Source organism: Marmota flaviventris, chromosome 8 (assembly GCF_047511675.1).
Source record: "Marmota flaviventris isolate mMarFla1 chromosome 8, mMarFla1.hap1, whole genome shotgun sequence".
Taxonomy (NCBI): domain Eukaryota; kingdom Metazoa; phylum Chordata; class Mammalia; order Rodentia; family Sciuridae; genus Marmota; species Marmota flaviventris.
In genome coordinates, this window is record NC_092505.1 from 112315197 (window position 1) to 112342735 (window position 27539).

The following is a 27539-nucleotide window of genomic DNA, read 5'->3' on the forward strand; positions in this document are numbered from 1 at the left end:
GTTTCTAATGAGGTCTCCTGGAGCACTGTGATTCCTGTGAATGAATGAGCCTGCTATTTATTTGATTACTTCACAATTGTTACATTGTTTGAGTACTTTTATAACTCCTCCAGATTCTCTATACTAAAGTGAATTCTAATTATTTTATTGATTGAAAGGCAGAGGAATCCGTTTTTATTTGATGTAAGCTTTAAAAAGTTTGGTCTAGCTGGTCATAGTGGCCCATGCCTGTAATCCCAACAGCTTGGGAGGCTGAGGCAGGAGGATCTTGAGTTGAAAGCCAGCCTCAGCAACTTAGAGAGGCCCTAAGTAACTCAGCCAAACCTGTCTCTTAAAAAAAAAAAGAAATATATATATATATGGCTGGGGATGTAGCTCAGTGGTTAAGTGCTCTTGGTTCAATCCCTGGTACAAAAAAAAAGTTTTGTTCAAAAAGACATAAAGGAGCTATGTAAACACAATGTGTCTGTTTATCATTTTATAGATAATTGTGCAAGAAAGTCCCAGGATTTCTAGCTTTTCCTCCTCATACCCCCCCAAAAAATTTCTTGGAAATAAACAAATTCAATATGTACTGGGGCTGGAATGGGAATGAGAAAAATGCCAATATGGAATGTGTGTGCCAAGGCTGGGTTCTCCTGGCAGTCTCTGGGAGTGAAGTCTTCCACCAGAGCCAGTTGCTGTTGTGCCAAGTACATGGCTGAAGGGCCTTGCAAAACCTGGTAACAGAAGGATGTACCACCTCTGCCATCTTGGCCCATTCCCTACCCAGCTTTCCTAACAGGGAAGGGGGTTGGATGAAGAAAAGCCCAGGAAGGGGATATATAGGTACCAGAAGTATGGTCTGTGTGCTTATTCCTTTTGGAAGAGAAGGCAAGCAGCACAGGAATGGCTGATCTCATACTTTTGAAAATGATTGTATATAGATGGATTTTTAACCATTAACCCATTACCTTTTGAAGTCATTTCCATTAAGTTATGTGGATGGTTGACATTGTATGTGTTAATTGCTGTTTAGTAGATCTTTAATGAGTTGCAGTATGATTTGATTTCAAAATCAAAAGCCATTTGATTTTGAAACACAGAAGCGGAGATTAAATGTGATATTAGCAAGCCAATGAGCCACCATTGGAGGAGGGACAGAGTTCCAAATGGTCTTGCAAAGAAACAACCAAATGTTTTACCTAAGGAAGACACTCACTGGGAGATAAAAACATGTTTCATTTTCTTGCTGAAATTGACACAAAATAGTTACCTATCTCATACCAACTCATGTACCTAAAGTGGGAGTAACTGCCAAATCCCTCAGAATATGTATATGATGTTTGAAGTAACAACACTACTCAGAATTATCATTAAGACTTGCATCATAGTTTCTTTAGGAAGATTTTGTCCTTAATGGTAAATTTTATATATATATATATATGGAGCTGGGCATGGTGGTGCACACCTGTAATCCCAGCAATTTGGGAGGCTTAGGTAGGAGGATTACAAGTTTGAGGCTAGCCTCAGCAATTTAATGATACCCTATTAAAAAAAACACAAAAAGCGGTGGTGGTGGGGGGGCGCTGGGGATGTTGCTCAGTGGTTAAGCACCCCTGGGTTTAGTCCTGGATACAAAAAAAAAAAAAAAAAAAAAGTGGAGTGACTCTTTCAAGCACCCACTAAGTTAAAGATTCTCTGCTCTATGCTTTTACATGACATGTGTCTCTCACTGGTTCTGATCTGCAGATATGGTTAAGCCCATTCTAGTGATGAAAGATGGATAACTTGCTCAGCTTAATGATCTAGTTTTAGAATCTCGTGTCCACACCCAAGCCCGTGCCAGTTTCCCGACTGCACTGCTTCAGAGACATCTTCCTGGTGTTCCAACCCCTCTGTCGCTCAGGACGTGTTTGGGGAGAAGTGGTGCTAAGGGCTCCGCATACTAGCTTCGTTATGGAATAAGATATCTTAGGTTATTCTTGGTTTTCCACCTAAAAACTTTAGGTTTGGGGGACTGGAGATCCTTTTCAGGGCATTTAGGCCGTGGTGTTGACTTCTCTGTAATACACCTTGAATTCCTTCTGAGATTGGGAAATGCCTCCTTACTTGTGTGATTTTTATTTATGCCAGAGAACAAGTCAGCACTGCAAATAGACCTGACTGTGCCTATTGGAAGGAGGTGAATTGAAGATGACCCAGGAAATGCTCCTCAGCTTTGACAACCAAGTATTTTCCAGAAATCTCAATATTAGAAAAGTATTGAGCATTTATTTTCACTGAACTCTAAGTTCTCAAGAAATAACTGGATGAAATACTTAACAGGTTTACCAAGGCTATCTGGGAGAGGAGAAGAATCAAAATGAAATAAAAATGAAACCACTTGAACTTCCTTCCACAAATATCATTTTATTCATACCAACATTTTTTTTTTTTGAGGTTTCAACATTTTTAGAAAAATGGTTTTGTTTAGATCAGGTCAGCAATGGCAGTTCTCTTGGGGAAGGCTGGTTTGTGGTAAGCCTGTGGTCACTAAAGTGCCAGAAATATCCATGGGAAGATGATGGTTTTGAAAATCCTCGTTTGATTATGAGCCCAGGAGAATTTGCTTGCATTTGGAATGTCTGCATCATGAAGTGAAATTGTTATTTGTACTTCACACATTTACTTCTTTTTAGATCTGTTCGAGGGCACTGAGAGTTGTGTTCTAAAGTAGAGCACGGTTAACTAAATCACCAGGACTTTGTGATAAGTAGTAGAAGTAATTCTTCCTCCCAATTAAACTGGCAGAACCACCTTCCTCTTTCTCAGACCATATATTCATTGAGGAAAGGGGCAGCACATTGCCACTGTTGACCACAACCCTCACCATGCAAGGTTTGAGCACGTTGTTGGTATCCAAATTGTTAATAACTAATGCAGACCCATCCCACTTTGTGACTATTTGTCTGTAACTAGGTTTCATAATTTATTAGAATAGCTGGGGTTATTCACTAACTCTTCAGAGCGGTAGATTTAAAAACAACATTTAGAGAATCATTTGCAACTACACCTGTTCTCAACCTTGTCTCTCCCAACTTCATGCAGGAGATGTCCCCCTAGTCCAAGGTGAGTTGCCTGTCTATACTCTGAATGTACACATCAAAACTAAATTCATGGGGAAAGGTTGACCAAAGGGTATTAAGTTGCAGTTACCTAAGAGTAAGAAGTTCTGATGTGCAGTTGCACAGTAAGGTGACTATAGATAATGATTTTTGCACTGCATATTTAAAAAAAAAAACCCAACAAAAATAAACTAGAAGAAAGAGTTTTGAATGTTTTGCAATGAATTAGTGATAAATGTTTAAATTGATGGATACATTTAACCTGATTATTCAATTTATACATGGATCAAAACATCACAGGATGCCCCATTAATATGTACAAGATTTGTGTGCCAGTTAAAGCAAGTTTAATTTAATGAAAAACATCAGTCTCTTTTAGAAAGAAACATAAGAAAAGTTAAAAAAAGGAAGAAAAAAATTAAATCTACCATCTGCTTTATGTCTCCAACCGTTGCTTCTGAATTTTCTATGAGTGAGTGCCACCACCAACCACCCAGCTTCACAAGCAAGCCCTCCGGAGTCAGCAGACTCCTTTCCATTCCTATGACTACAGCTCCATCCCATCACCTGTCCCGTCCATTTTTACCAATTCAATTTCCCTGACTCTCCATTTCTATGAGTCCCTTGTCCTTTACTATAATGAAATATCTGAGGCTGAGAACTTTGTAAAGAAAAGAGGTTTATTTAGTGCATAGTTTAGGAGGTTCAAGGGCATGGGGCATTGGCCTTGGCTTGACTTTAATCAGGACCTATGGCAGATGGCATTTCAGTGGTAAGAGGAACTAATCACATAGCAAGACAGGAAGCCAGAATGGCTGGAGAAGTGTCAGGCTTGTTTTTTTTTTTTTTTATAACAACCCTTTCTACAGAACTAACTAGGGTTTCCAGAGAACTACATCATCTTTTTCCAAGGCACTGCCCTTCATGATCTAATTACTTCCCACTAGGCCCGATTTCTTAGAGGTTCCACACCACCTCCCAACACTGCCTATGGAGGACCAAGATCCAATTATGAGCCCTTGAGGGACACACTCAAACCACATCCAAACTACAGCACCATTTCTAGTTCCTCTGCTGTGACACCGCTCCCGGAGCCTCTACCTCAAAGTCTCCACATTCATTGAAAAAAGTGGTCTCCCTGAAACAAATTTTAATAGCCATACAATCCATTTTCATACAACTGTCAGAGTTATCTTTTTCTTTTTCTTCCAGTTTTTTTTTTTTTTTTTTGTGGTGCTGGGGATTGAACACAGGGCCATGTGCATGCAAGGCAAGCACTCTACACTCTACACTCCCAATTGAGCTATATTCCCAGCCCAGGGACATATTTCTAAATGCAAACCTGCTTAAAATCTTTGAATGGTCCTTTATCATCTTAAGAATTGGCCACTTTGCAAATGGAGCATGTTTTTCTCTCTCTGTTACCTTCATAGAATTGTTCCCTCTACTGATCCTTTGCTCCTTGCTTGCCCAAAAGGTTCCTAACAGTTCTTTTGGTCTAGCTCATCCCCTACCACCACTGGGAAACAGTGAGGGAGGTATTCTGGGTTTCAAGTCAAACACAGAAGCACTTTCTGTGTTTCCCTAGTGTCTTAGTATCTTAGACCACTGTTTTGAAAGATTAGTTCAATTGTAACTTTAAATTCCTGACTCCCAGCAATTCTTCAGTTCACTCCAGGGACATTGTTCTTTTTTTGGTGGGGTGGGTATCAGGGATTGAACTCAGGGACACTTGGCCACTAGGCCACATCCCCAGCCTTATTGTGTGTTTTATTTAGAGACAGGGTCTCACTGAGTTGCTTAGCGCCTCACTGTTGCTGAGGCTGGCTTTGAATTTGTGATCCTCCTACCTCAGCCTCCCAAGATGCTGGGATTACAGGTGTCTGCCACCGTGCACAACGGTGACATTATTTTTCCCAATGACATCAATTGCTTCCAAAGAAAGTGTAGTTTTATCTTGAGTGACTACTCTTCAGCATTTCAGATTGTTGGTCCCTCCCTTCTTCTGGAAATCATTAATTGGGCTTCTGTGGCTCTCTGTGCCCTGGCCTACATCATCTCTGAATGCTAGCCAGTGAATCCAGCTTGCCTTTGCTTAAATGCTGGTGTCCTAAGGGGTCCTTATTAATTATTATTTCTTTTTTATTCTCCTTGCATAATTTCATTTAGTTCTACATCTTTAGCAACTATCTGTATACCCAGTGAAGCCAGAATTTGACCTCTAGAACTCTATTTCCAATGCATAATAACTTCTATATCTTACAATATATTCAAATTTTACAAGTTAAAATTAAGTTTCTTTGTCAAACATAATTACTTTAAAATTTTTTTTAGTTGTAGATGGACACAATACCTTTATTTTATTTTATTTCATTTTTTTTTTTTTAGTTTTATATGGTGTGGGGGATCGATCTCAATGCCTCACACATGCTAGGCAAGCGTTCTACCCCTGAGCCACAACCTCAGCCCCAAACATGATTACTTTTGTGTTTCCCATTCTGGTGAATTAGCAGTAGAGTCAGGGTACTGACTATAATCTTCCTCCAGGCTTCTAGATTACATAATAAATAAATTTCAAATAAAGAGAGTTATCCTCTGTATATTCCAAATGAGCTTCTAGAAGTATTAATTATCACTGCATAACAAATCACCACAGATTAGCTGTTTAAAGCAGCATACATTTGTCATCTTAAAGTTGCTGTGGGCCAGGAGTCCAAGCATGGCTTAGTCCTCTGATGAGTGTCCCATGAAGTTGCAGTCGAGGTGGTGACCTGGCGCTAGGCTCTCTTCTCAGGCTAAAAATCTTCTTCAAAGATCAAGTGGTTGATGGTAAACTTTATTTCCTTGCAGCAGTTGGACTCACAGCAGCATGCTTATTCAAGGCCAGGAGGAAGGCTGTGGACGGGCTCACTCTGTCTTAAAGAACTTAACCTGACTCAGTCAAGCCTGCCCAGGAAAATACATGTTTGATTCATTCAAAACCAGCTTATTAAGGACCTTAATTACGTCTGCAAAACGCTCTTCACTTTTGCCATAATATGACATTATCTTGGGAGAGAATATTCCATTGCTTTTATCATTTTTTTTTTTTATTAGAAACCAGTTTCAGGTCCCACCCATGCTCAAGTGGTGGAGTGTTATACCAGGGCATGGGGCACTGGAAGTCATCCTAGAATTCTGCCTTCCACCACTTAATTATAAAGAAAAAAAGCATATATGTGAAAACCAATAAATGTTTGTCATCTGGAGATGCTGCCAGGCTGAATACAACAAAGAAAAGTACAGAACTTTAATTTAACATCTTTGAGTTCACTGGAGATGGCACATAGTTGAAAGATGGAGAAAATAGTTTCCTATGCTTTCTTCATCTTCTCTGACTGCCTTGGGCAGGAGATGGGCCCAAGTCTCTAAACTTTAGATTATAAGAACCAAGGGATAATTAAATAAGTAGTTCTGAAAGACAGACATTTACTTTCATAAGTGGCTTACTTTGAGAACCGTTTTTACCATGTTTAGCCTCCTTCATACAGAGAGGATAAATGTGGTTAGGTGTCTGTAGTAAGTTGAATGATTTTCTTCAGTGTACATTACTTCCACTTTTCCTAATTAAAAAAAAAGCTATTTTTATTATTTCAATAATAATTTTTTATTATTTTTTTCTAATAGCTTTTTTTCTCTTAATACCTTTGACAGACTGGTTTTCATGAAGCACCAATCTTCCTCAGGTAGTTCAGCCTCACTGGAAGTTGTTTTCATAGTTTCAAAGGCATTTCTACAGGAGTTCCTGCATTGGGGACTCTGCCTTCCTAGCCCACAGCCCTGAGGGGGTGCTCTGTGGCTCCTGCTGCTCCTGGCTTCAGACAGAAGTCCTGACAGCAGGCTTAGGGTGTGATGCCTACTGAGAACTCTGCCCCTGCAGGCGCTTCTTCTTAGGGAGGACTACCCCACAGCATTCAGCAGGACACAGCCTGACCTGGTGCATTTCTCTCCTTTCCTTGCCCTGGCAAGGCCCACTGGGCATGCTCCTGGGAGGCTGGAGTGGAAGTCCCTACAGATACGTGGTCACTTCTCTGTTTTCCCTCTCTTTGGCTTGGGCAACTGCCACACTGAGGCACTGCAGCCACTCTTCTGCATTCTTCTCATCCTTGGCCTTGAAAACATAGGTTTTATTGTCTGTGAAGATTTCAAAAGCCCGGGGGAGAGAGCGGTCCCTGCGTTTCTTGGCCACGGCTTTCACACTCTGTACCTTGCTGAGCTCTAATGGGGCATCTTCGGGATCATCTTTCTGAAATGCATGGGGAGGAGAGAAGATGAGCTGGCTGCTGCTATAGGCTAAGCCTCTGGCTTCCAAGGGGGTTTATTTTATTTATTTTTTGGTACCAGGAGTTGAATACCAGGGGCGCTTTACCACTGAGCCACACCCCCAGCTTTTTAAAATATTTTATTTAAAGACAGGGTTTCCCTGAGTTGCTTAGTGCCTCCATACATTGCTGAGGCTGGCTTTGAACTCACGATCCTCCTGCCTCAGGCTCCTGAGCTGCTGGGATTGTAGGTGTGCATCACAGTGCCTGGCTGCCAGGGGATTTTTAAAGGAGGGCTGACCCTTTCACTTCCTGTGACCCAAGACCTTTGCTATTTGGGATATGAAAGCCTTGAAGAGCCAGTAGAAAACCAAGGGAGTAGGCAATTGGGACCTTGTTGTAGAATCCATTAAGTTGACACAAGATAGCAATCTATAGAATGTCATTATCATGTGGGAGGGGGGAGAGTGCTTTGATTTTCTGTCATTTTCTAGTGAACACAGCAGTCCAATTTGGAGTTCTACTAACTCTGAATTTCAGAGAGTTTAGGAGGCACAACATTGAAATTTCCTTTGTGCTACCTCTGAGGAAGGGATGGATGAGACTGTAATGGAATAAACAAACAGGGGTCCAATGTTTGAGTAGATGAAACTTTTCCAAACCTCCTGCAAACTTTTGGAAACATGTATTGCCTATATACACTAGATGAAAGAATATTGAATGAAGCAGCATTTGTCTTTAATGAAAACAGAGGCTTAAGGTTCTCTGCAACTCCAGGATCCTCACACTGGGCTAGCACAATTGTCTGAAGGCAATTAAATATTTCTGGAAAGCAATTTCAGGTCTTCAAGCTTCCTGAATACATTTTGTCTACTGGTGAGTTATCAGTGGTTGAGAATCTTGTCCATTCTCCTCTCCATCCCCCCTTTCCAAGTACCCTTCTTTCACTTTGCCATGAAAAGGCACCCTTCCCGGCCCTCACAGCCTCCTCATGGTGTGTTGTTCCACTTGGATAAATCTCAGGTGCGGCACACAAAAAATCAATTTAACATACTGGTGGCCCGGAAATAGCTGTCAACCAAGCAGCCGCTCTCCACCCACTTCATCAAGACATAACATTTTCCTTTCTAATGTCTAATAATTGCTTATTAAATTTGGCTTTAGACTTATGAATTTTCGTAACTGATGTAAACTCTAAGAAAAATAACTTAATCAGAATATATTAATATCTAGAGACTGATGATCGCAAGGAGTTAAAACAATTAAATTTCAATTTATATATAGTTTCATTATAGTGAAAATTATAGGGCAATTGGGGTAAATTCTGTGGGGAAATACAACAGAAATATTATTTCAAGGAAAAAAAGAAGCAATGTAAATATCTCTATGAAGATATTAATTTATATTATTTTTAAAAATTAATGGATGATGTCAGATTCCAATGTGTTGTGATATTTTATTCTAATAAGTATATTTAAAGGAGAGAGAGGAATTTTTAAAAAATTTTTTATTTTCAAGGACTGGGGATTGAACTCAGGGGCCCTCAACCATTGAACCTCATCCCCAGGCCCATTTTGTATTTTATTTAGAGACAGGGTCTTACTGAGTTGTGTAGTGCCTGGCCATTGCTGAGGCTGGCTTTGAACTCTCCATCCTCCTGCCTTAGCCTCCCAAGCTGTTGGGATTACACACCCTGTAGGGTCATTTTATTTTTAAGTGTCGATATTTATAATACAATGGAAATTACAGTCTGTGCATCTGCTAAAACATATGATGAAGGTGTTGATGCAACTGAAAATGCTGCAAGGTATTGCACAAATTTTTCAAAATCACTTTAGGGTATTCGCAGGAGAAAGTCTGAAGATGCATACTCTAGACAATGCTTTGTTAGTTGAATTTGGTTTAAATTAAAGTAATAAAATTATATTTCTTCCAATTAGTCTGAGGTAGAGAAATTGATACATGGGGGAACTGATGAGGAAATTTAAAAATTACCATAGTAACCTGAGGAGGAACAGTGAATCAATTAAAATAGGAATAAACAGAAAGTAAAGGACACTGTAGCTGAGCTGGTTGGTGGAAATCAAGACCCTAAGGATGCAAAAGTAAAAAAAAATTGCACTATGATCTTTCAGCCTCAGTTTTAATTAAAAAACACACATTTCCCTCATAAAAGAATGACTTTTTTTAATGATGTGGCTGAAGTTTCAGCTGATGACCACTGGCAGATTGTATCCCTGGAGATTAGAGGTATTTTGCTGTGGTCTTGATGCTGTATCACATTATTTCCTACAATTTGAGCCACATGTTCTGTCAGATTTTTGGAATACCAAACCATTATTCCCTGACAAGATGTCAAACAAGTTACTGATTGTAAAATAGCTTATTCTTTTCTTCTTCTTCTTTTTTAGTTTAACATAAGATCTATAAATTTACTACCTGGGCTAAACAAAACAAAACAAAATAACACAATAATCCCAGATCAAACCAATCCCAAAACCTTAAATAAAAATACCTTATTCTTTAAACTTTACTTAAAAGTCTGAGTTAAGCCAAGCACTGTGTGCATACCTATTATTCCAGTGGCTTGGGAGGCTGAGGTAGGAGGATTACAAGTTCAAATCCCGCCTCAGCAATTTAGCAAGGCCCTAAACACTTAGAGAGACTTGTCTTTGGGGGGGGGGTGGGGGGAACCATAAAATAAAAAGTAGGATGCAGCTCAGTGCTCAGTGGTTAAGTTCCCTCAGATTCAATCCCTGTTTAAAAGCAAAAACAAAACAAAAAACCCCCAAAACAGAGTCCTGAGTTTAAAAGTATATGTCATTATTTGTGTTCTAGAAAAATATCCTTATAGACTAACTCTGATTTCTCTTAAGGAGAAATCATTACATCTCCAGATTTCTTGAACAAATGCAGGAAATTCAGATGATCATTTTAAGTACTTTAAAAATGCTTCAATGTGAACCTGGCTAAAAGGATTTTTCTTCAAACCTCCAAAATTCATTTAAGTTGAAGTTGCCATTATACTTTAATTTCAAAAAGATCTGGGGCTGGGGATATGGCTCAAGTGGTAGCATGCTGGCCTGGCATGGCGCGAGGCACTGGGTTTGATCCTCAGCACCACATAAAAATAAATAAAGATATTGTGTCCACCTAAAACAAAAAAAAAATAAAAAAAAAAGATCTTCAGTCACAGAAAAACTCCCCTTGGAATGTTACAGTACAGATTAAGGAAGTAATGTGAGTTAAAAGTGTTGCAAAAATATTTTAAAAACCTAGCAAAAAGTCTTATTAATTTAAAGAGCATAGATTGGAATTTGTGATGCACCATACTTAATTTCTATTGGGTAAAATTTTCAAATAAAGTTGTAATGAGAACTATAAATATATGATGCATATATCCAGAGTGAATTGTGATTTTTAACTAATTTAACGTCTTTCATTAATTAATTAGGCATCTTTTGATTTCTGTGGTGGTTAAGTGTATGTGTCCACTTGACTGGGCTAGTGGATACCCAGCTAGTTGTTAAAATATGATTTCTTGGGCTGGGGATGTGGCTCAAGCGGTAGCGTGCTCGCCTGGCATGCCTGCGGCCCGGGTTCGATCCTCAGCACCACATACAAAACAGAGATGTTGTGTCCGCTGATAACTAAAAAATAAAAATTAAAAAAAAAATATGATTTCTGAGTGCATCTGTGGGGGTGTTTCCAGAAGAGATTTGAATGAGTAAAGGAGACTTACCCTCACCAATATGGGTGGGCATTATCTAATCCAATCCAAAAAGATAAAAGAAGTGAGGGAGGGCTAGTTTGCTCTCTCTTCTTGAGCTGAGACATCCATCTCCTGACCCCAGATAGCAGAGTTCCTGTTCTTGGACCTTTTTGGACACTGGTACTTAAGCCGTCCCTCTCTTGTTTTCACCCCCAGTTCTAGGCCCCTGGCCTCAGTCTGGGATTACACCATTGTTCCCTTGTTTCCCAGGCCTTAGGTCTTGGGCTCAGTTATACTGTCAGTTTTCTGGTGCTCTAACTTGCAGATACATCTTGTGGAACGTCTCAGTCTGCATAATTATGTGAGCTGATTTCTACAGTCAATCCCCTCTGTGTGTCTCTCGATGCCATTGTTCTGTGTCTTTGGAGGCTGCTGACTAATAATACATCCCTGGCTGCATGTTTTAAGTGTGCATGGGAAGCAGCGTGTACCCTCATTTAAGAACATTCTCTGGTGCCACAGCCTGAGCTGGAATCCAGTGTCACTCTCCCTCACTCTATCAGTGCTGCCCTTGGAGTCTCACAGTCCTCATTGGCAATGTGACTGTAATAGTAGTGCTGGCCTTGGAGCACTGTTCTGAGGCTGTGTGAGGCTGTGCAGTGGGGCGCATGGCAGACACTGAATAGTTGCTATTATGATTAGGTTTCAAAACAGCCAAGAAGTAGTTCAAGATTCCATGCTCCAATCCTGAATAAGTAGAGTTTAATAATGAATGAAACTGTCATAAAAAGAAAGAAAGAGGATACCTGTACCTCTTGACTGAGATAGGATACTATTTCAGAGGACTTTCACTGAAAGTATAGAATCCAGGTATTTACTGAGCATCCTGTCTCAGATTTTAAATTACATTAATATTTATTAATTCTGTTAGTATTCTATTCTATTCATAAACTAAATGTCAAGTGAATGAAAGATAGTAATCTTTTTCCTAATCAGAATTGAACTTTGTTAGCTGGGCATGGTGAAGCAGGCCTGTAATCCTGGTGGACTCAAGAGGCTGATGTAAGAGCATCGCAAGTTCAAAGCCAGCCTCAGTAACTTAGCAAGACTGTCTCAAATTAAAGAATAAAAAGGGATGGAGAGGGACTGGGGATATAGTTCAGTTGGTAGAGTGCTTGCCTCAGATGCACAAGGCCCTGGGTTCAATCCCTAGCACCACTAAAAAAAAAGGGGGGGGAGGCAGGGGCTGAGGATAAGTGCCTCTGGGTTCAATCTCCAGTACCAAAAATAAATAAATAAGCAAATAAATAAATAACATAAAAATTAAACTTTGTTAATATAAAAGATACTTAAATCAACTTTTATTTCTTCCTTCCTGCCTACCATTCCCCTTCCTTGGCCCTCCACATATAACCTATAGCTCTCTTAAAAACCAGAGTCAATATCATAAGCCATAAATTTCTGTAGGTGGTACATAAGAAAATTTACAGCACCATGTTTGAGTCAATTGCTCTTTAGTTCAATTTCTAAAGCTTAAGTCAACTAAAAAAAAAAAAAAGCTTCCATAGTAAACTGAAGGGGGACTATGAGCCAACTAATATGGGGATTGGAGTAGAAAAAGGGACATCTGGGCGCTGGGGTTGTGGCTCAGTGGTAGAGTGCTTGCCTAGCACACTGGAGGCACCAGGTTCAAACCTCAGCACCACATAAAAATGAAATAAAGATATTGTATCCACCTACAACTAAAAATAAATATTAAAAAAAGAAAAAAAGGACATCTGCAACAAAATAATACTGTATGTAGGATTATAAATTATCGAAAGTTTAACTAAGCAGCAGGTGGAGGTCAAGACTTTAAAAATACAAGCATGAAAGTTGATGGAAGAACTTACTGACTTTCCTTTTTGAAACAGAAGTTGATTTCCAGCCAGTGTAAAGTAACGAGTTTTCCACCTTTTGATGAACTTCCATCTGACTTGCTTCTCCTTCAGTTTCCCTTCGATGAGAGGCTGCCCATCTTGGTTTATAACTGTTGAGGTAACAGAGCGATCAAGCCATTCATTTTCCATTATTGATTTGGCAAGTGATCAAGAGTCAGAACTGTATAATGAACCAGAACTCAGTAAGCATACCTGAAAAGTGGGCTAATAAATTGTGAATTTGGTTAACGTTTCCTCCTTTGTCCCTAAAAGGATGCACACTTCCGACAGAATGATGAAAATGTACTGAGATCTTCAAAAGAAATGAGCTCTGCCAAAAAACCAAAGGCCAAATGTTTTCTCTGATAAGTGGATGATAATCAATAATGAGGGGATGCATGGGATGAGTAGAGGAACTTCGGATGGGCCAAAGGGGAGGGAGGAGAGGCAAGGGGGATTGGGGATGGGAAAGACAGTGGAATGAGATAGATACCATTACCCTAGGTGCATATATGATTGCATAAACGGTGTGACCCTACTTCGTGTACAACCGAGAAGTGAAAAATTGTGCTCCATTTGTGTACAACGAATCAAAGAGCATTCTGCTGTCATGTATAACTGATTAGAACAAATAAATAAAAAAAATAAATTAAAAAAATAAGGGAATTAGCTCACAAAGGAGCCTCTGGCTCAGGGGTTCTGGGTTCATCAGACACACAACTCCCTGCACTTTTTGGCCTCTTTGTTTCATGTCATTCTGTTCCTTAGGTCAAAATGACCAAATCAGTATATAACAAGTGTGAAATGTTGGCCCAAAATAGTTAAAATGCCATAAGCTCATTTCCTACTATTGATTTTTCCAATACCTAGATAATAAAATGCAAGTTTCCATGCTTTATGACACATGAACTGCTCAGAAATATAGCTTAATAAATAATCATAAACCAAGTATATTTAAATATTTGGCAGCAAAAGTCAATGCAATACTCCAAAAGACAAGTTTTTTAAAGCCGTTACACTAAGCTGTAAGGCAAACATCCCCAAATCTCTTGTCCATATTGCCAGTCTCTGAAACATTTAAACATTCTCCTCTCCGTACTTCCATTTTCCCTTAGTCAACAACTGACCACTTCTCTCTGTTTAAAATGCTTCCTTCAAGACACCTTTCCCACACCTAGGCTGGAGCAGCTTCTGGTATACATGCTCTCATAGCACATTTCTTCTTATCAATTGTCTGCATTTGTGATGGCCACTGGCATTTGTCTGACTAATGGCTTTATGCCCCATTCAGCTGAAGCTCCACAGGTGCAGGGGCTTGCTCAGTTACCAGGTGTCTAATTCAGCACCTGGCCCAGTGAGGGAGTCTGTTCCCTGAATGCATCTTACATTGACGCAGAGTGTGATTACGCACAATCACGGAATCCAGAAGATCCATTACAGTGTCAGAAGCTGACATACCAAAGGATTTCATTCCTTTGACCAATGATATAAGATTAACTCATTAAATTTATGTGAAAGCCTGTGGTTTCAGTGGGGACAGACAGTGAAAGCTGCATTCAGAGCAGGGAGACATTTACTTATACACACGTATGCTTAGTTTTCATAGCACTTTGAAAGTAATGAAATTTGTTTCACTGCTTTGGAAAAACTCTGGATGGAGCCTTTTTGACCACATGAGAACAACTCTGTCTTTCACACTATCATATATATTTTTCCTAATGTAGGCCAAATAACGACCTCAGACAGGTGGATTGTCTATCCTGACAGAACACTTTTGGGATAAGAATAATGAAAAGTTCAGTTTTCATCAGCAAAGTTCTATTAGGGATAGTTTGACTTTTTCTCCTTGTCTCATGACTATTATTCAATTGGCTGTTCTCTTGTCAACTTCAAATTAAGGGTAACAATGGGAAATATGTATCAAGTATATTAATAGGTAGTGATAAGGGCTATGATCAAGGTAGACCAGGGAGAGTAGTATGCATATCTTTAGGAGTCAGGAAACAGCAGGAGCAGCCTGGGGGTCTGTCTGGACTGGGGGTTCAGTAGGTGTTTATTCACACCATACAATAGAGTCCCAGTGTGAGCTGCTGGAGGAAGAAAGTTTCAAGATTCAAGAGGAAAACAACAACAAAAATTAAAAAAAAAAAAAAAAAATGAAAACCATCACTACCAAAAAATCCCATGGCAAGAATAAGATTAAAAATTAAAAAAAAAAAAAAAAAAAAAAAAAAACATGTTTTTTAAAACACCTTGAAAACATTTGCCATGTTTTCAAATTAGAAAAAAATAGTCTAATTATAATGTTCAAGGATTTTGAATATGAATTCCGAAGGTTCAGACTTGAAATAACAGCAGCCCCCTTCTGCTCAAAGGGAAGCTGAGAGGTCAAAAACTAAAGTAAAGAGGTGTGTGTGAGGACTTGGGGTCAATGGCAAAGCAGGTAGCCCACTCCCCTCCCCCATTTCAGTAAAGGTTTTATTCCAGTCTTTAATCACACTGCTTTCTTGCCACGGTTTTTAATGGTAAGGCAATTTAATGTAACATCATTTAATAAGGGTACATTTCTTGTTTATCAGTGTCTCCTATTTACCCATGGAAATATTTGAAATAGTTAAAACACCTAAGATGATTTGGAGTCGTGACTGACTTTGGTAATATCTGAGCACACTCTGGGTCTGGTGCAGGGGATTCACCTCTGGGTCTGGTGCAGGGGATTCACTTCTGTTTCTCCTCAAGGTAGATCCAGATGCTTCACTCGCACACTGTACGTGACATAGGTTTATAAGAAGCACTTGGCCAGATAGTTGAAGGATCCTTAGAGGCGTGGGGTGAGCTGGGTTTCATGCCCACACTACCTGTGATAGAGACTCAAGACCGAATAGGAGGCTTGCCAGGGACTGAGGGGCAAAGGACCTCAGAAACGTGCTGCTGCGTTCATTGCACTAAGAGAAAAATGTCCAGGGAGGGGTCTTGGGAAGGAAGGGTCAGCAGACCCTTGAAGTAGCTGAAAATTTAGGTATTGGTCAGCTCCAGAAGATTCAGTAAAAGCCAGGCTATTTGTAGCTGTAAGATTAATTTTAAAATAGTTTTAAAAGGCGAGAGAGAGAAGAGAGAGAGAGAGAGAGAGAGAGAGAGAGAGAGAGAGAGAGAGAGAGACTGACTTAAAAATTTTCCTAATTGTTCTCCTATACCTGTATTTTTTTTTTCTATTATGTCCAGCATATGCACGACCGGGCAGTGTTATTTTAAAGAGTTTATCACCTATAGCATGTCCTTGTAAGCAATAGTTCTCATAAGATACCACAGCCTCTGTACAGCTAAAGTAAAAAAAGAAAATTATTTTTTTTCTAAGGATTATCATATTCCACTTGAAAAATAAGATGTGGAATGATTCAAGGAGGGCAAGATCATGTATCTAAAACAATCTTGTTTACAATGTAACACATATAGGATATTCAAGCCCTCTCTCACTTTCTTGTTAATACATCTTTTCATTCCAAACACCTCACCTCCAGAAAAAAATTTTCCCTAGCTGGGGTCTGTTCCTTTCTTTAATTATCAACTGGCTGAAAAAGACATGGGATATTGAACTGAATTTTCTAGTGCAGTTGGAAATCTGTTACCACATTTGTCCATTTTTGTTTTTCAGAATGCTAATACAAATATTTATACATCAATTGTAACCCTTTTGTGCATGAAGAGTTGATAATATTTATTGACAAAAAATGAATTTTGAAGGTGCTACTCAAGGTGAAGTTGATGAGTAAAAGTGAGATAATAATAGACTCCTTAAAGCTGAGCACCCCACTGTAGGAGGAGTAAGATGACAAATACTCATCTGTCAATCCCTCAGCCATCCCTCACCCACATGTCTGAGCACAGAAAAGCCAAAAGACATGGTGGTCAGATCTGAGGGGTTACAATACCTGGCTCACGGGGAGCTTAACTTTATTATCTGGTGAGCAGGTAGAGCATTTTACCAACTGGACAGCTCAGTGTCCAGCTTGGCTAGTGCCACTGGAGAAGTAGAAGCTAAGTGTTACCCCAAAAAAGGACATTCCATTTCTGATTGGGAAGAGCCGGCCACTGATGAAGAAGGGGAAGATGGGTGCAGAGGAGGCGTGTAAGGGAAAACATGCAGGAGAACCTAAGAATGCAGGGAACAGAGGCAGCTCCCAAGGCTCTGGGGGAAGCCATGGTTGGGGGTGAGAGGACAAGTCCATCCACAGTTCCAAGGTGTAAGTCAGGAAAGAGACTGGGTGTCAGTCACGGGAGCCCCATGTGGACTTTTTTGGGATGTTCCTCTAAAGCCCTGCTAGAAAGGACAAGTGAGGGGCCTGGAGCCCGTGATCCCAACCAGTTCTCAGAAGGCCTCGTATTCCCCAGCTGGGGTCAGTAATGTACCACGCAGGTCCCTGCAGGAAGCAGGTGGCCTCCAGCTGGGTAGCTTAGGAGTTAATAAAGGGACAGTTTACACAGGTGTGGGCAAGGTGTGGACAGGCATCTTAGCACTCTGGGGCCAGTGGCCTTGCAGGCCCAACACCCCTCTGCCTAAAGAGAAAAGGGGAGAGGTCAGTTAGGACCCTGAGGGAGACCTGCCCCTGGTGGGAGCTGTGGCCCAGACTGGAGGACCCAGTGAGCCCACTGGGGCCAAGCAGATCTGCCTGAAACCCCTGGCCTCACTCCTCCACGGCGACACCTGCTGGTGCTGAACTCTAAGGAGCCAGAAGTCGGAATTGGTATCTAAGATGTGCTTATTCACAGGTAGTTTGTACCCCATCCCGCTGTAGCCTGTGCACTAACAGCTGGGGACTGCCTGTTCTGGAGGAAGCGCAGGAAGGAGCAAAGTGCAGCAAAATATAGAGAAACATCTTTTGATGCCTTAGAAGGAAAGGAAGGGCTGCGTAGCTGCCTCTGGGTTAATGTAGCTGCCTCCAGGTTAATGAGATGGCTCAACAGTTAACCCTTGTCAGGGAACACCGAGTTCCACTTTTTATCAACACCTTTGGCCATTCACTAATTCTCCCCACTGTTTTATTCCAAATGCCTTAATTGAAGGTACCACGCAGGCACACGCCAGGGAAGGGGGACGCAAGGACGAACAGGGCAGTCTGTCTCTGAGATAGAAGAAGGCAGGAGAGGCTGGTGCAGAGTCAGTCCCAGCACAGAGGCGGGGCACAGGACAGACGTGTGCATAGGGTCTCATGGGAGCACGTCAGAGGGCACTTGGGATAAACTGTGGCAGAGGAAGCGGGGAAGCTTCCTGGAGCAGATATTGTCTGAACTGAATTCTCAGGGACAAGAGCAGGAAGGTTGATCGAAACCAAACCAAACCAAACCAGAAGAGAAACAAAGCTGAGGGAGAGGGTTGAGATGCATTCTGGGAACCATGAGCAGAATCCAAGGAGAGGCCAGTCCCAGGGACCCGCGGCCTTCATGCAAGCTGGACTCTGATGCTTTGTAATGCAATGAAAGGCAACATTTGAAGGCATATGACCCCTTTCGTTTTAGCACAAGAATTTCACAATTTAAAGCCTACATCTGATTTTAAAGTACACAGCAGTTCTGAATGTTTTAACTAATTTTAACTAAATATGGTGTGCTGAATGTCATATATTTACTCCTTATGTACTAGATCACATAGGACTGTGTGGACTTTCTCTGATTTGGCCTATCATTTGTGGGGTAAGGATGCTGTCCTTTCTGAAGCTGGTTGGTCTTGGGTAAGTTATTTAACCTAAGTGAGCTTCAGGTTTCTCCCCTCTAGAGTTGTTATGCTTACCAACAGGGTGACGTTGACATGTATGGCCATGCAGGTTGTTGACTGCACAAGGGCACTTGGCCAAGGTGGTGAGGGGAGCTGAAATCCAACCTGAATTCACTAGTCAAGCCATACACCCCAGAGTGCCCTACATCTACCATAAATAAAGGTACGTAAAAGTGGCATGAAGGTTCACAGTGGCTTTGCTTAACCAAGACCTGATCATAGTAAGGATCAATAACCAGCAGCTACCAACATCATAATTATGCTAAACAAAAATGATTATCATCATCCTTTTATTGTGATGATGTATAGATGGTTTTAGAAATAGCACATCCCCATTGCTTTAGGATAGAAAACTCCTTCCTTCCTCTAATTAAGAGTGTAATGGGACCTATAAAAAAAGTGTTAGGGATAGGGAACAAAGTCAGAGTGAGAAAGGGAGTCCTTTTAAGGTTCAAAGCCTGATGCTTTAATGAAAATGCACTTCAGGATCACAAAATGAAGGTGAACTATAGCTTTGGAGAAACTGATTCACTTGCTCATTAGGACTGCTATTCTCGGGTCAACTCCATAATGGACTGGCTGCCCTGGGAGCATTCCCCACGTTGTGTGTGGTTGCTCCCTTTTGTTTCTGGGCCACCCCTGGTCCTTGTGCTAAGCTAGAAAAGTGACAGGAGACAGTACTCTCCAGCCAGACTCGAATTCCTTATCTTGTGTACTTTTCGGCATTTGCCAATTTTGTCTCCAAAACATTGCATTGCGTACCCTATACTTGAGACTCTCATGAGTTTAATTTATACTTGAAATTTAAATAGTCTTTCTTGATTGTTAAAGGTATATGCCTTCAAAAGTAGTCATATTTTGGAAGAAAATACATAAACTCCAAATGCTTACTTTTTAAGTTAGAGATGAGAAAAAATATGTAATACACCACCTTCTGAAATCACGGCTTCTGGGAATTATGGCTCCTACCCAGTCCGTAGGGGATTTCTTTGTATGTACTGAGAGTCTCAAATTTACTCCCATCCCTTTCCCTGGTTTACTGATTTTGCATGTCTGTGCGTGCACACGCCAGTTCTAATAAAGCAGAGGGTGGGCTTACAGAGGTGCATGCGAGCACAGAGGCCAGGGAGCCACATCTAGTAGACCGCATGTCTGTGGCTTTTGAAGTCACTTAGGACCACAAGAGCTGGTGTGTTTCTTATAAATACCCCACGGGATTTTAGAGGCCATGTTTCCTCGTCAGCCATGGGAACAAGGAGGCATGAGAGCATGGATTTTGTAAGGCCCCACAAGATCCTTTGGGGACCAAACAGGACAGAGAAGGTAGGCCCTACAGCATCCCTTAGAGGGTGCGGGTGTGTGCCACTTGCTCAATGGTTTAAATCAAACAGCATGCTTTCAGGGCTTCTCTGACCATGAGCTGAGTACTGAGCAGAACTACCACTTTATATGCCATCAAAGCTGTTTCCCAAGCTGTGCTCTGAGAACCACCTCTGTCACAATTGTCCACTGACTTGTTAAAGGCACACTTCCAAGCATTATCCCAAAGCCACTGAATCCAAATTCGGGGTGGGGTGAGGGGCCTATTTTTAATTGACTATTTCTTCCACCAAATAGTAAGTTCTATGAAGTGGTCTCTCCTGAGTTTTTAACAAGGTCCCCAGGTGATTCTTTGTAGTCCAAGAACTTCTAGGAGATTATTAGCATCCTCGTGATAGATGACAGTGGCAGGTCCTCTAACATACAGAAGAGTAAAACTGAAAAACCAACAGCAGAAAGAAATTTGTGTGGCCTTTCCATGAAATAAAAGGATAGCACAGAAGTGCAAGATCATATTCATAGTCTTGGCTTCCTTCAGCTGAGAAGATTCTAGAGAAAAGGCTCAGATCATTGTTTGAATAATTTGATTTTATTGTCTTGTCAGTGAGACAAAATTCTAAGGGTGCTTCCAAGAAGATGACCTGTTTGGTAGTTCTGAGGGGCATGTGTGGTCACCTTTGTGCCTTTATGACCCGAAGAAGATTGGCCTAAAATTCCAAGTGATGACTAATAGGGACCAATGGGAGAAGATCAGGAAGGTAGAACTGAAGGGAGATAGATGATCATTCATTTTAGGATAAAATTTTAATATGAGTTTCACATATTCTGTGTTGGTCTCACTTAATAAGATCTCATGGACAGATACCACTGGTACACCTGGCCATAGGACTTTGGATGGTTTGAAACACTGAACACTTGCCCGTGCACTGACATTACAGAGCTTGCTGGGTGCTGGGAAAAAGAGATCCCATCTGCTCACGCCTTGGTGACCAGGAGAATTTGGGTTGTGCAAGTTGAGCACACGTCAACCACTGTCCCAGCTGTCTCTGCAGCCCTGGGATTCTAGAACACTTTACGGAGTCACCTGCAGGGCCTTTGTGGAGTTCCTAACACAAACTCCATCTGCCGTCTTCAGCACTTGGCCCCCAAACCTTTTGGCAGTGAGTAGGAGTTTACAAGTCTTGCTTTAGGAGCTTCAGTGAGATGTCTTACATACACACCCATGCATATGTATTTACATGTGCATGTGCATGTGAACACACATATGTACATTTTTAATATATATCTATAAATACTTCATGCATTCTGTTAAATAAGATGATCTACTTATCACAATACCTTTGAAAGAACTTGTCTTGGAAGATTGTTTACACAATGAATATATTTTGCAGGAAAGAGACACTGCAAATATCATTGTATGAAGGTCTACCCTTTTTCTCCTAAAATGAATCTGCTGTGAGTTCATCAACTTGTTTTTTTGACTAAGAAAAATTTTACTACTGAAAATCTTCCAAAATTACATACAAGAGGAAGTGAGGGGAAAGGAAAAAAAAAACAAGGGGGAGAAATGAATTACAGTAGATGGGGTAGAGAGAGAAGAGGGGAGGGGAGGGGAGGGGAGGGGGGATAGTAGAGGATAGGAAAGGCAGCAGAATACAACAGACACTAGTATGGCAATATGTAAATCAGTGGATGTGTAACCGATGTGATTCTGCAATCTGTATACGGGGTAAAAATGGGAGTTCATAACCCACTTGAATCAAAGTGTGAAATATGATATGTCAAGAACTATGTAATGTTTTGAACAACCAACCATAAAAATTAAAAAAAAAAGAAAATCTTTCAAGATACAAACTTTGGTGATTCATTAATTTGGTAAATGTTTTCTGAGCATCTTTTGTGTACTAGGGACTGAGAATGGGTGCATGAGGAGGAACCACTTCATAGAACTTATTGTTCAGTGGAAGAAATAGGCTCACCCATGATGAGCAACAGGATGGCAGCCGTAACCAGTGTTACTGTGGGGAATGTTAGCCAGGGTTGCAGAGGCTTCTCTGAAAAACCATTGAGTGTATTCAAAAGAGCCTTGTGTATCAGTTTTCAGAATAATCACAATTTTTAATTTACTTATAAATATTTTAGGAATGAAGCTTTGTTTTCACTTACAAACTCACCTGTTGAAAAGATTCAGTGGTGCTTTTTAGCAAACACATAGAACGAAGTCACCAAACATCTCAGGATGGTGGTCTTATCCTGCCTAGGATTTCATCCCTCATCTTCTCAGAATCTAATGGTAAAGATCATCATCTCCCCACTTCCTCAATTTCTCCCACCCAAGAGAAGCCTCCCATGGACTCCTCACCACACTCAGGGGCTTCACCTCTGCTTCTTCTCCACTGACTGCCTTATTTCTCATCTCTTCCTTATGTCAGAACTGTCTTTCTCTCCACTCCCTTGCCTCCTTCTCCCCTGAACACCCTCTAATCCATTACCTCTGTGTGGTCTCTGATGGCTACAGGACACCCATCAGTGCACACAGTCAGTCCTCATGATACTGTCCTCTGAGCAGCATTCAATCCTGTTCACTGAGTCCTCCTTAAAACCTTCTCATCTTTCAGTTTGTGGGACACAGCACTTCCTGCTCCTCCAGCCCTCTAGACACTCCTTCTCGGCCTCCTGTTCAGTTGTTTCCTGGGGAATTTTCTCCTCTCCATTCTGAACTCTCCCTAACCAGGCTTTGCTGGTTCTACAGTTCAGTGACCACTTCTGAGACCCATTTCCAAACGCACACAGGCTGCTTCTCAGAACTCTAGGTTTTCACCTCCCACTATCTACACAATGTCAGGCACCTCAAACTGAGTTCATTTAAATTAAAATTCACTACTGTCCCCCGCCCCCATGCTTGTTTTTCTTCCAGGATTCCCTAAACTCGGTAAACAAAACCCTACTCAGTTGGTCCGGCTGCACCAGGCTGAGACCCACTGTCCTGTCACCCTGTCCAGTCCACCACCGCAATATTGAGGATCCATTTTCTCAGTTGTGATCAAGTCTGTGTGCCTCTCTCCACAGCCCTAGTATGAGATGTCCTCACCTCTTACCTAAAATAACAGCAATAGCCCCTCATAGAACGACTCCGGCCCCTTCCAGTCTGCCTCTCACACAGTGGCCAGGATGATCTCTTCAAAGCAGAAATCAATAGTGACATCTGTTGCCTGACATCTCACATAGCTTCCCATGCTCTTAGCTCAGAGACTGCCCTTTCAGGATCTTACATGGACTGGTCTCTGCTGCTCAGCTTGGTCTGGACCTTGTGCTCCACTTTGCTGGGGAGAAGTCCTCCCCATTCCGCACACTCACTATGCCATTTCCAGCCACCAGGCTTCTGTGTCTGTGCTTTCTCCTGGACCCTCCTTCTGCCCTCTTCACCTGCTTAACTGGACCTTAGCCCTCCGATTACAGCTCAAATCCACTGCTTCAGGGAAGCACTTCCCAAGGATACATTTCTGTGCTGGTGATTCGTTTGTGGATAATCAGTGTGACTAGTGCCTCGTGGCAACTGAGACTTACCACGTGCTTTCTCCTTCATCAGGATGAGACTGTTGACCAACATGCAAAGGCAGACGGAGTTGGAAAGTGGTGTCAGCTGAAACAGGGAGGTTCACCTAGAGGGTGCTGGGTCACTGGGCTTGGCTTGTCTCCCACCCAGGCTCACCAGTTACCAGCAAGTCTGTAAGGGGCTCTGTGCACACGTGTGTAGGAGGCATTTGAATACGACACAGCAGTTGGGCTTGCCTAACCTTCTGAAGTCTTGTACACAGCAACTTTTCTTCCTACAAAAGGCTTATTTTCCAAAAGTTCTATTTCAAAGCTTCAATTCGGTTAGGTTCCTTTTTTCTTTGTTTCTGAGTTGGGCTCTCACCATTTTGCCCAGGCTGGTCTTAAACTCCTGGGCTTAAGAGATTTTCCTGCCTCAGCCTCCCTAACAGTGGGACCACAGGGGCACACCACAGTGCACACTTTTGGGGGGCAGGGATAATCAGGGATTGAAGCCAGGGGTGCTTAACCACTGAGCAACATCCTCAGCCCTTTGTGTATTTTATTTAGAGACAGGATCTCATTAAATTGCTTAGGCTCTCCCTAAATTGCTGAAGCTGGTTTTGAACTCACTATCCTCCTGCCTTAGCCTCCTGAGCTACTGGGATTACAGGCGTGCACACTTTTTGTTAGCTTATAAAAATTTTTGATAGAGTGTTAAATTTCCTTAAGTTAGACTTTAAGACGGCATTTCAAAACAAATCCTGTTTTTCCCATAGTTGTCTTATCACTGACATGATTAACAAATTCATTATCCATTTGCCGAGTGCTTATTAAGCACTACCGTGTGCCAGGCCATACAAAGATGAGTACGTGGCTCTTCCTCTTACGGTTACTGTCTAGTAGGAGACTAAGGGCAGACAGCATGCCCTGCACAGTGCAGAAGTGGGCAGGGGACAGGAAGGACAGAGGGGAGAGGAGTTTCTTTTGCTCTGGGAGAGTGTGTGTGTGTGTGTGTGTGTGTGTGTGTGCATGTGAGAGAGCAAGTGAGCAAGAGAATGAGAGCATATGGGAGATTTAACAGGGAGAGGAAGGCCCAGGACACAGAAACCTGGAGCAGGAAGATGGAGTGGAGGATGGGGGAAAGGAGAAAAGTTTCATATCTGAGTTGGTTAATTAAGTATGGATTTGATTTGTCATGGATATGCCAAAGTATCTTTGAACAAGCTGGGGCTGTCTTATGTGATCAGCATATCTTCAGTAGTTCTGACAGAATGCAGATGTGGACACACACAGTTATGTGTGACAGGCCTGGCCCCGTTTTTGGCACTCTAGCAACATTTAGCACAAAGGACTGTTTTAGCCCGCGTGGCAGGAGGAAAGACCAAAGACAAACCGAGCCGTCGCATACATCCCAAATGGGGTTCCTTTCATAACTTTTAAAAGCCTATGAGAGTTGGCATTGACACTAAATGGCGAAATGGATACTGATGGACTCTTAAGCTATTGGTGGCATTAGGAGTTGGGTTCTCGGATCTCGTTCGGCCCATTTTGTCGTGGACATTTGAAGCAGAAAGTCCAGTCACCAGCGAGAGGGAGATCAGTCAAAGGAGAGCCATGGCTGTAGGTACCAGTTGTTTCTAGTGTCTGAAGAAAGTCTCCTTACAGAGGAGGCTTGTTTCATACTGATTTCATTCCAAAACCATCTCTGTTTTTCCATGTGATATAATTAACACCACATTCTTATAACACAAATATTTGAACTCAGTTCTGTAGAGGAATCATGATAGAAGGTCGTCTGAAAAGAATTTGCCCATTTTCTTTTAGAACTGGAGGAGACCTCCCACTGACAATCACTTTCAAATTCTCAATGTCTAGTGATTCAGAGTGATCCCGCTGGGGACAGCCCAGATTTATAGAGGGGAATATGACTGCCAAAACTCTAGGCTGTTTTCTGTGTAAGAACAAAGGCATCCCACGTGTCTTGAGAAGCAAGAGTGAAAGTCATGACCTAGTTCTTCCTCCTACTTTTAAAACATGGGACTGAATAGAGAGCCAGATGTGTCCCAGGACAGTCCACTGACTAACTCTTACCGTTACACATCCTGTGCAGTTCCAGGACACAGGGGCAGCTGGTCAAGGGGACTGTATGGTTTTCCAGAAACAAGTGCTGTTCTGTTAAGTCCACTTGCTCAATCTCTGCATAAACCCCACCAGTAAGTCTTCCAGGATTACGGAGTTATTTCTGCGATTTTAAAAAATTCTACTCTGTACTTTAAAAAAGTGGTTATCAAAACTGAATCAACAATTGGAGGAACTGAAAACAGTTTCTCAATACTTATTTAGTGCATGTAATAATCTCCCCCACACTACCATACCAAAGTTCTTGCTCTTCTTATAAAATGTCACCCAGGAGAAGACGATTTCTAAAATATTAGACATCCTCTGAGTTTTCTCAATATATTATAACATTAAGGAATGATTATTATTGCAATTTTTTAACTTTTATGCCTTTAACTTAGACTTGCCTTAGAGGTTGACATTGTGGGTTCTGGAATCAGCCTGTCTGGATTAAAATCTTGGTTCTACAACTGGGTAGATGTGTGACCTTGGGGAAATTGCTTAATTTGGGTTTTCTCATTTGTAAAACAGAGTAAATAATGGTCACAAAAATTACAAAAATGTATGTAAAACCTAGTATATAGTCGTTAGAATGATAAATGCTAGCAATTATAATCATTCCTGGACCTCTATGATAACTCTAGCATTTTGTTTCCTCTGGCTTAATATACACTTAATTGAATAAAAATATTGATCATTAAATATTAAACTCCAGGGAATTTCCATGTGTTGGTGTAGAAGTCAGTGGGGAGGTGGTGAGAATTTACCCATAGAGGGGACATGTGGGTTGACTGATGTGCTTTCTGAAGGACGCCATGGCTTAGTCTACACGTTGTAAGAAACATTTTACATTTCAGGACGTCTTTCCTGATGTCTAGATGCCTAATTGCATCAAATATTCTCCTCATTTAAGGAAGTGCTGGCCAGCATTTTGAAAAATATTGGAAAACTGAGTATGTGAGAACAATTATTCTGTCATTGGTTGGTCCCCTTAAAGAATACCAAAAATCCAGTTGATTCAGGCTTTTGAATTAGAGTCTGATCCTACTTCCTTAGACTGCTTCTCCCCAAGGCTGGCAGGGGCCCTAGCCTTGGTAGAGATACTAGTGGAGCCCAGAGCCGTGCACCTGCATCGTGGACACAACAGAATCGGGCACCAAGACAGGCAGGGGAGCAGCCCTTTGGTTTCATGTGGCTCCTTCTCTCAAGGAGGAAATAGCACTGACCTCCACTCTCCAGGTTCAGAATGCCTGGCATGTGGGTGGTGCTGTATTTGGCATAGTTCACCCAGAATCACAATCCTGAAGCATCACATGTGAACATTCAAGACATGTTTGACTTTGCCATTTCTAAATATTATACATCTGTTCACTCACTCAACAAATATTTATTCCATGGTGACAACTCACAAAAGATTATGCTAGATTTTCTCATGTCCATCTTTGGATTCTGGCTGAATTAGAATCCCTTTCAGGGCAGAGATGTGGTACCTTATTCATACTCCTATCCCAAGGGTCAGCCTGTAGAAGACGCCCAACCAGTGCAGCAAGCATGTGCTGCGTTAAAGTGGGGTGCAAGTGCTGAGCTGGCTGTGCATGGCAAATAATAAGAGGTTCACTCCTATGGCCTCAGCATCTTTAAACTTGGAACTTAAGCAGAATGTGGATGCTTAATACTACCTCTATGAGTATGCTTGGCAGCAGCCTCATGTTAGAACTTTCACTTAAATTAAATATATGATTTACATGCTTAGATAAAAATAAGAGATGAAATCAA

General features: G+C 41.4%; 1 protein-coding gene across 2 annotated transcripts in view; it reads right to left on the bottom strand.

Annotated features, from left to right (window-relative positions):
- Positions 1-7134: 7134 nt before the first annotated feature.
- The window catches only part of Veph1 (ventricular zone expressed PH domain containing 1), a 210894-nt gene continuing 190489 nt past the window's right edge, over positions 7135-27539 (bottom strand). For both annotated transcript variants that reach the window (XM_027933955.2, XM_027933954.2), the window contains 2 exons: positions 12992-13128; positions 7135-7371 (listed from right to left, as the gene is read on the bottom strand). In XM_027933955.2, the coding sequence (XP_027789756.1) occupies positions 7135-7371; positions 12992-13128 (374 nt within the window). The remainder of the gene's footprint in view (positions 7372-12991; positions 13129-27539) is intronic.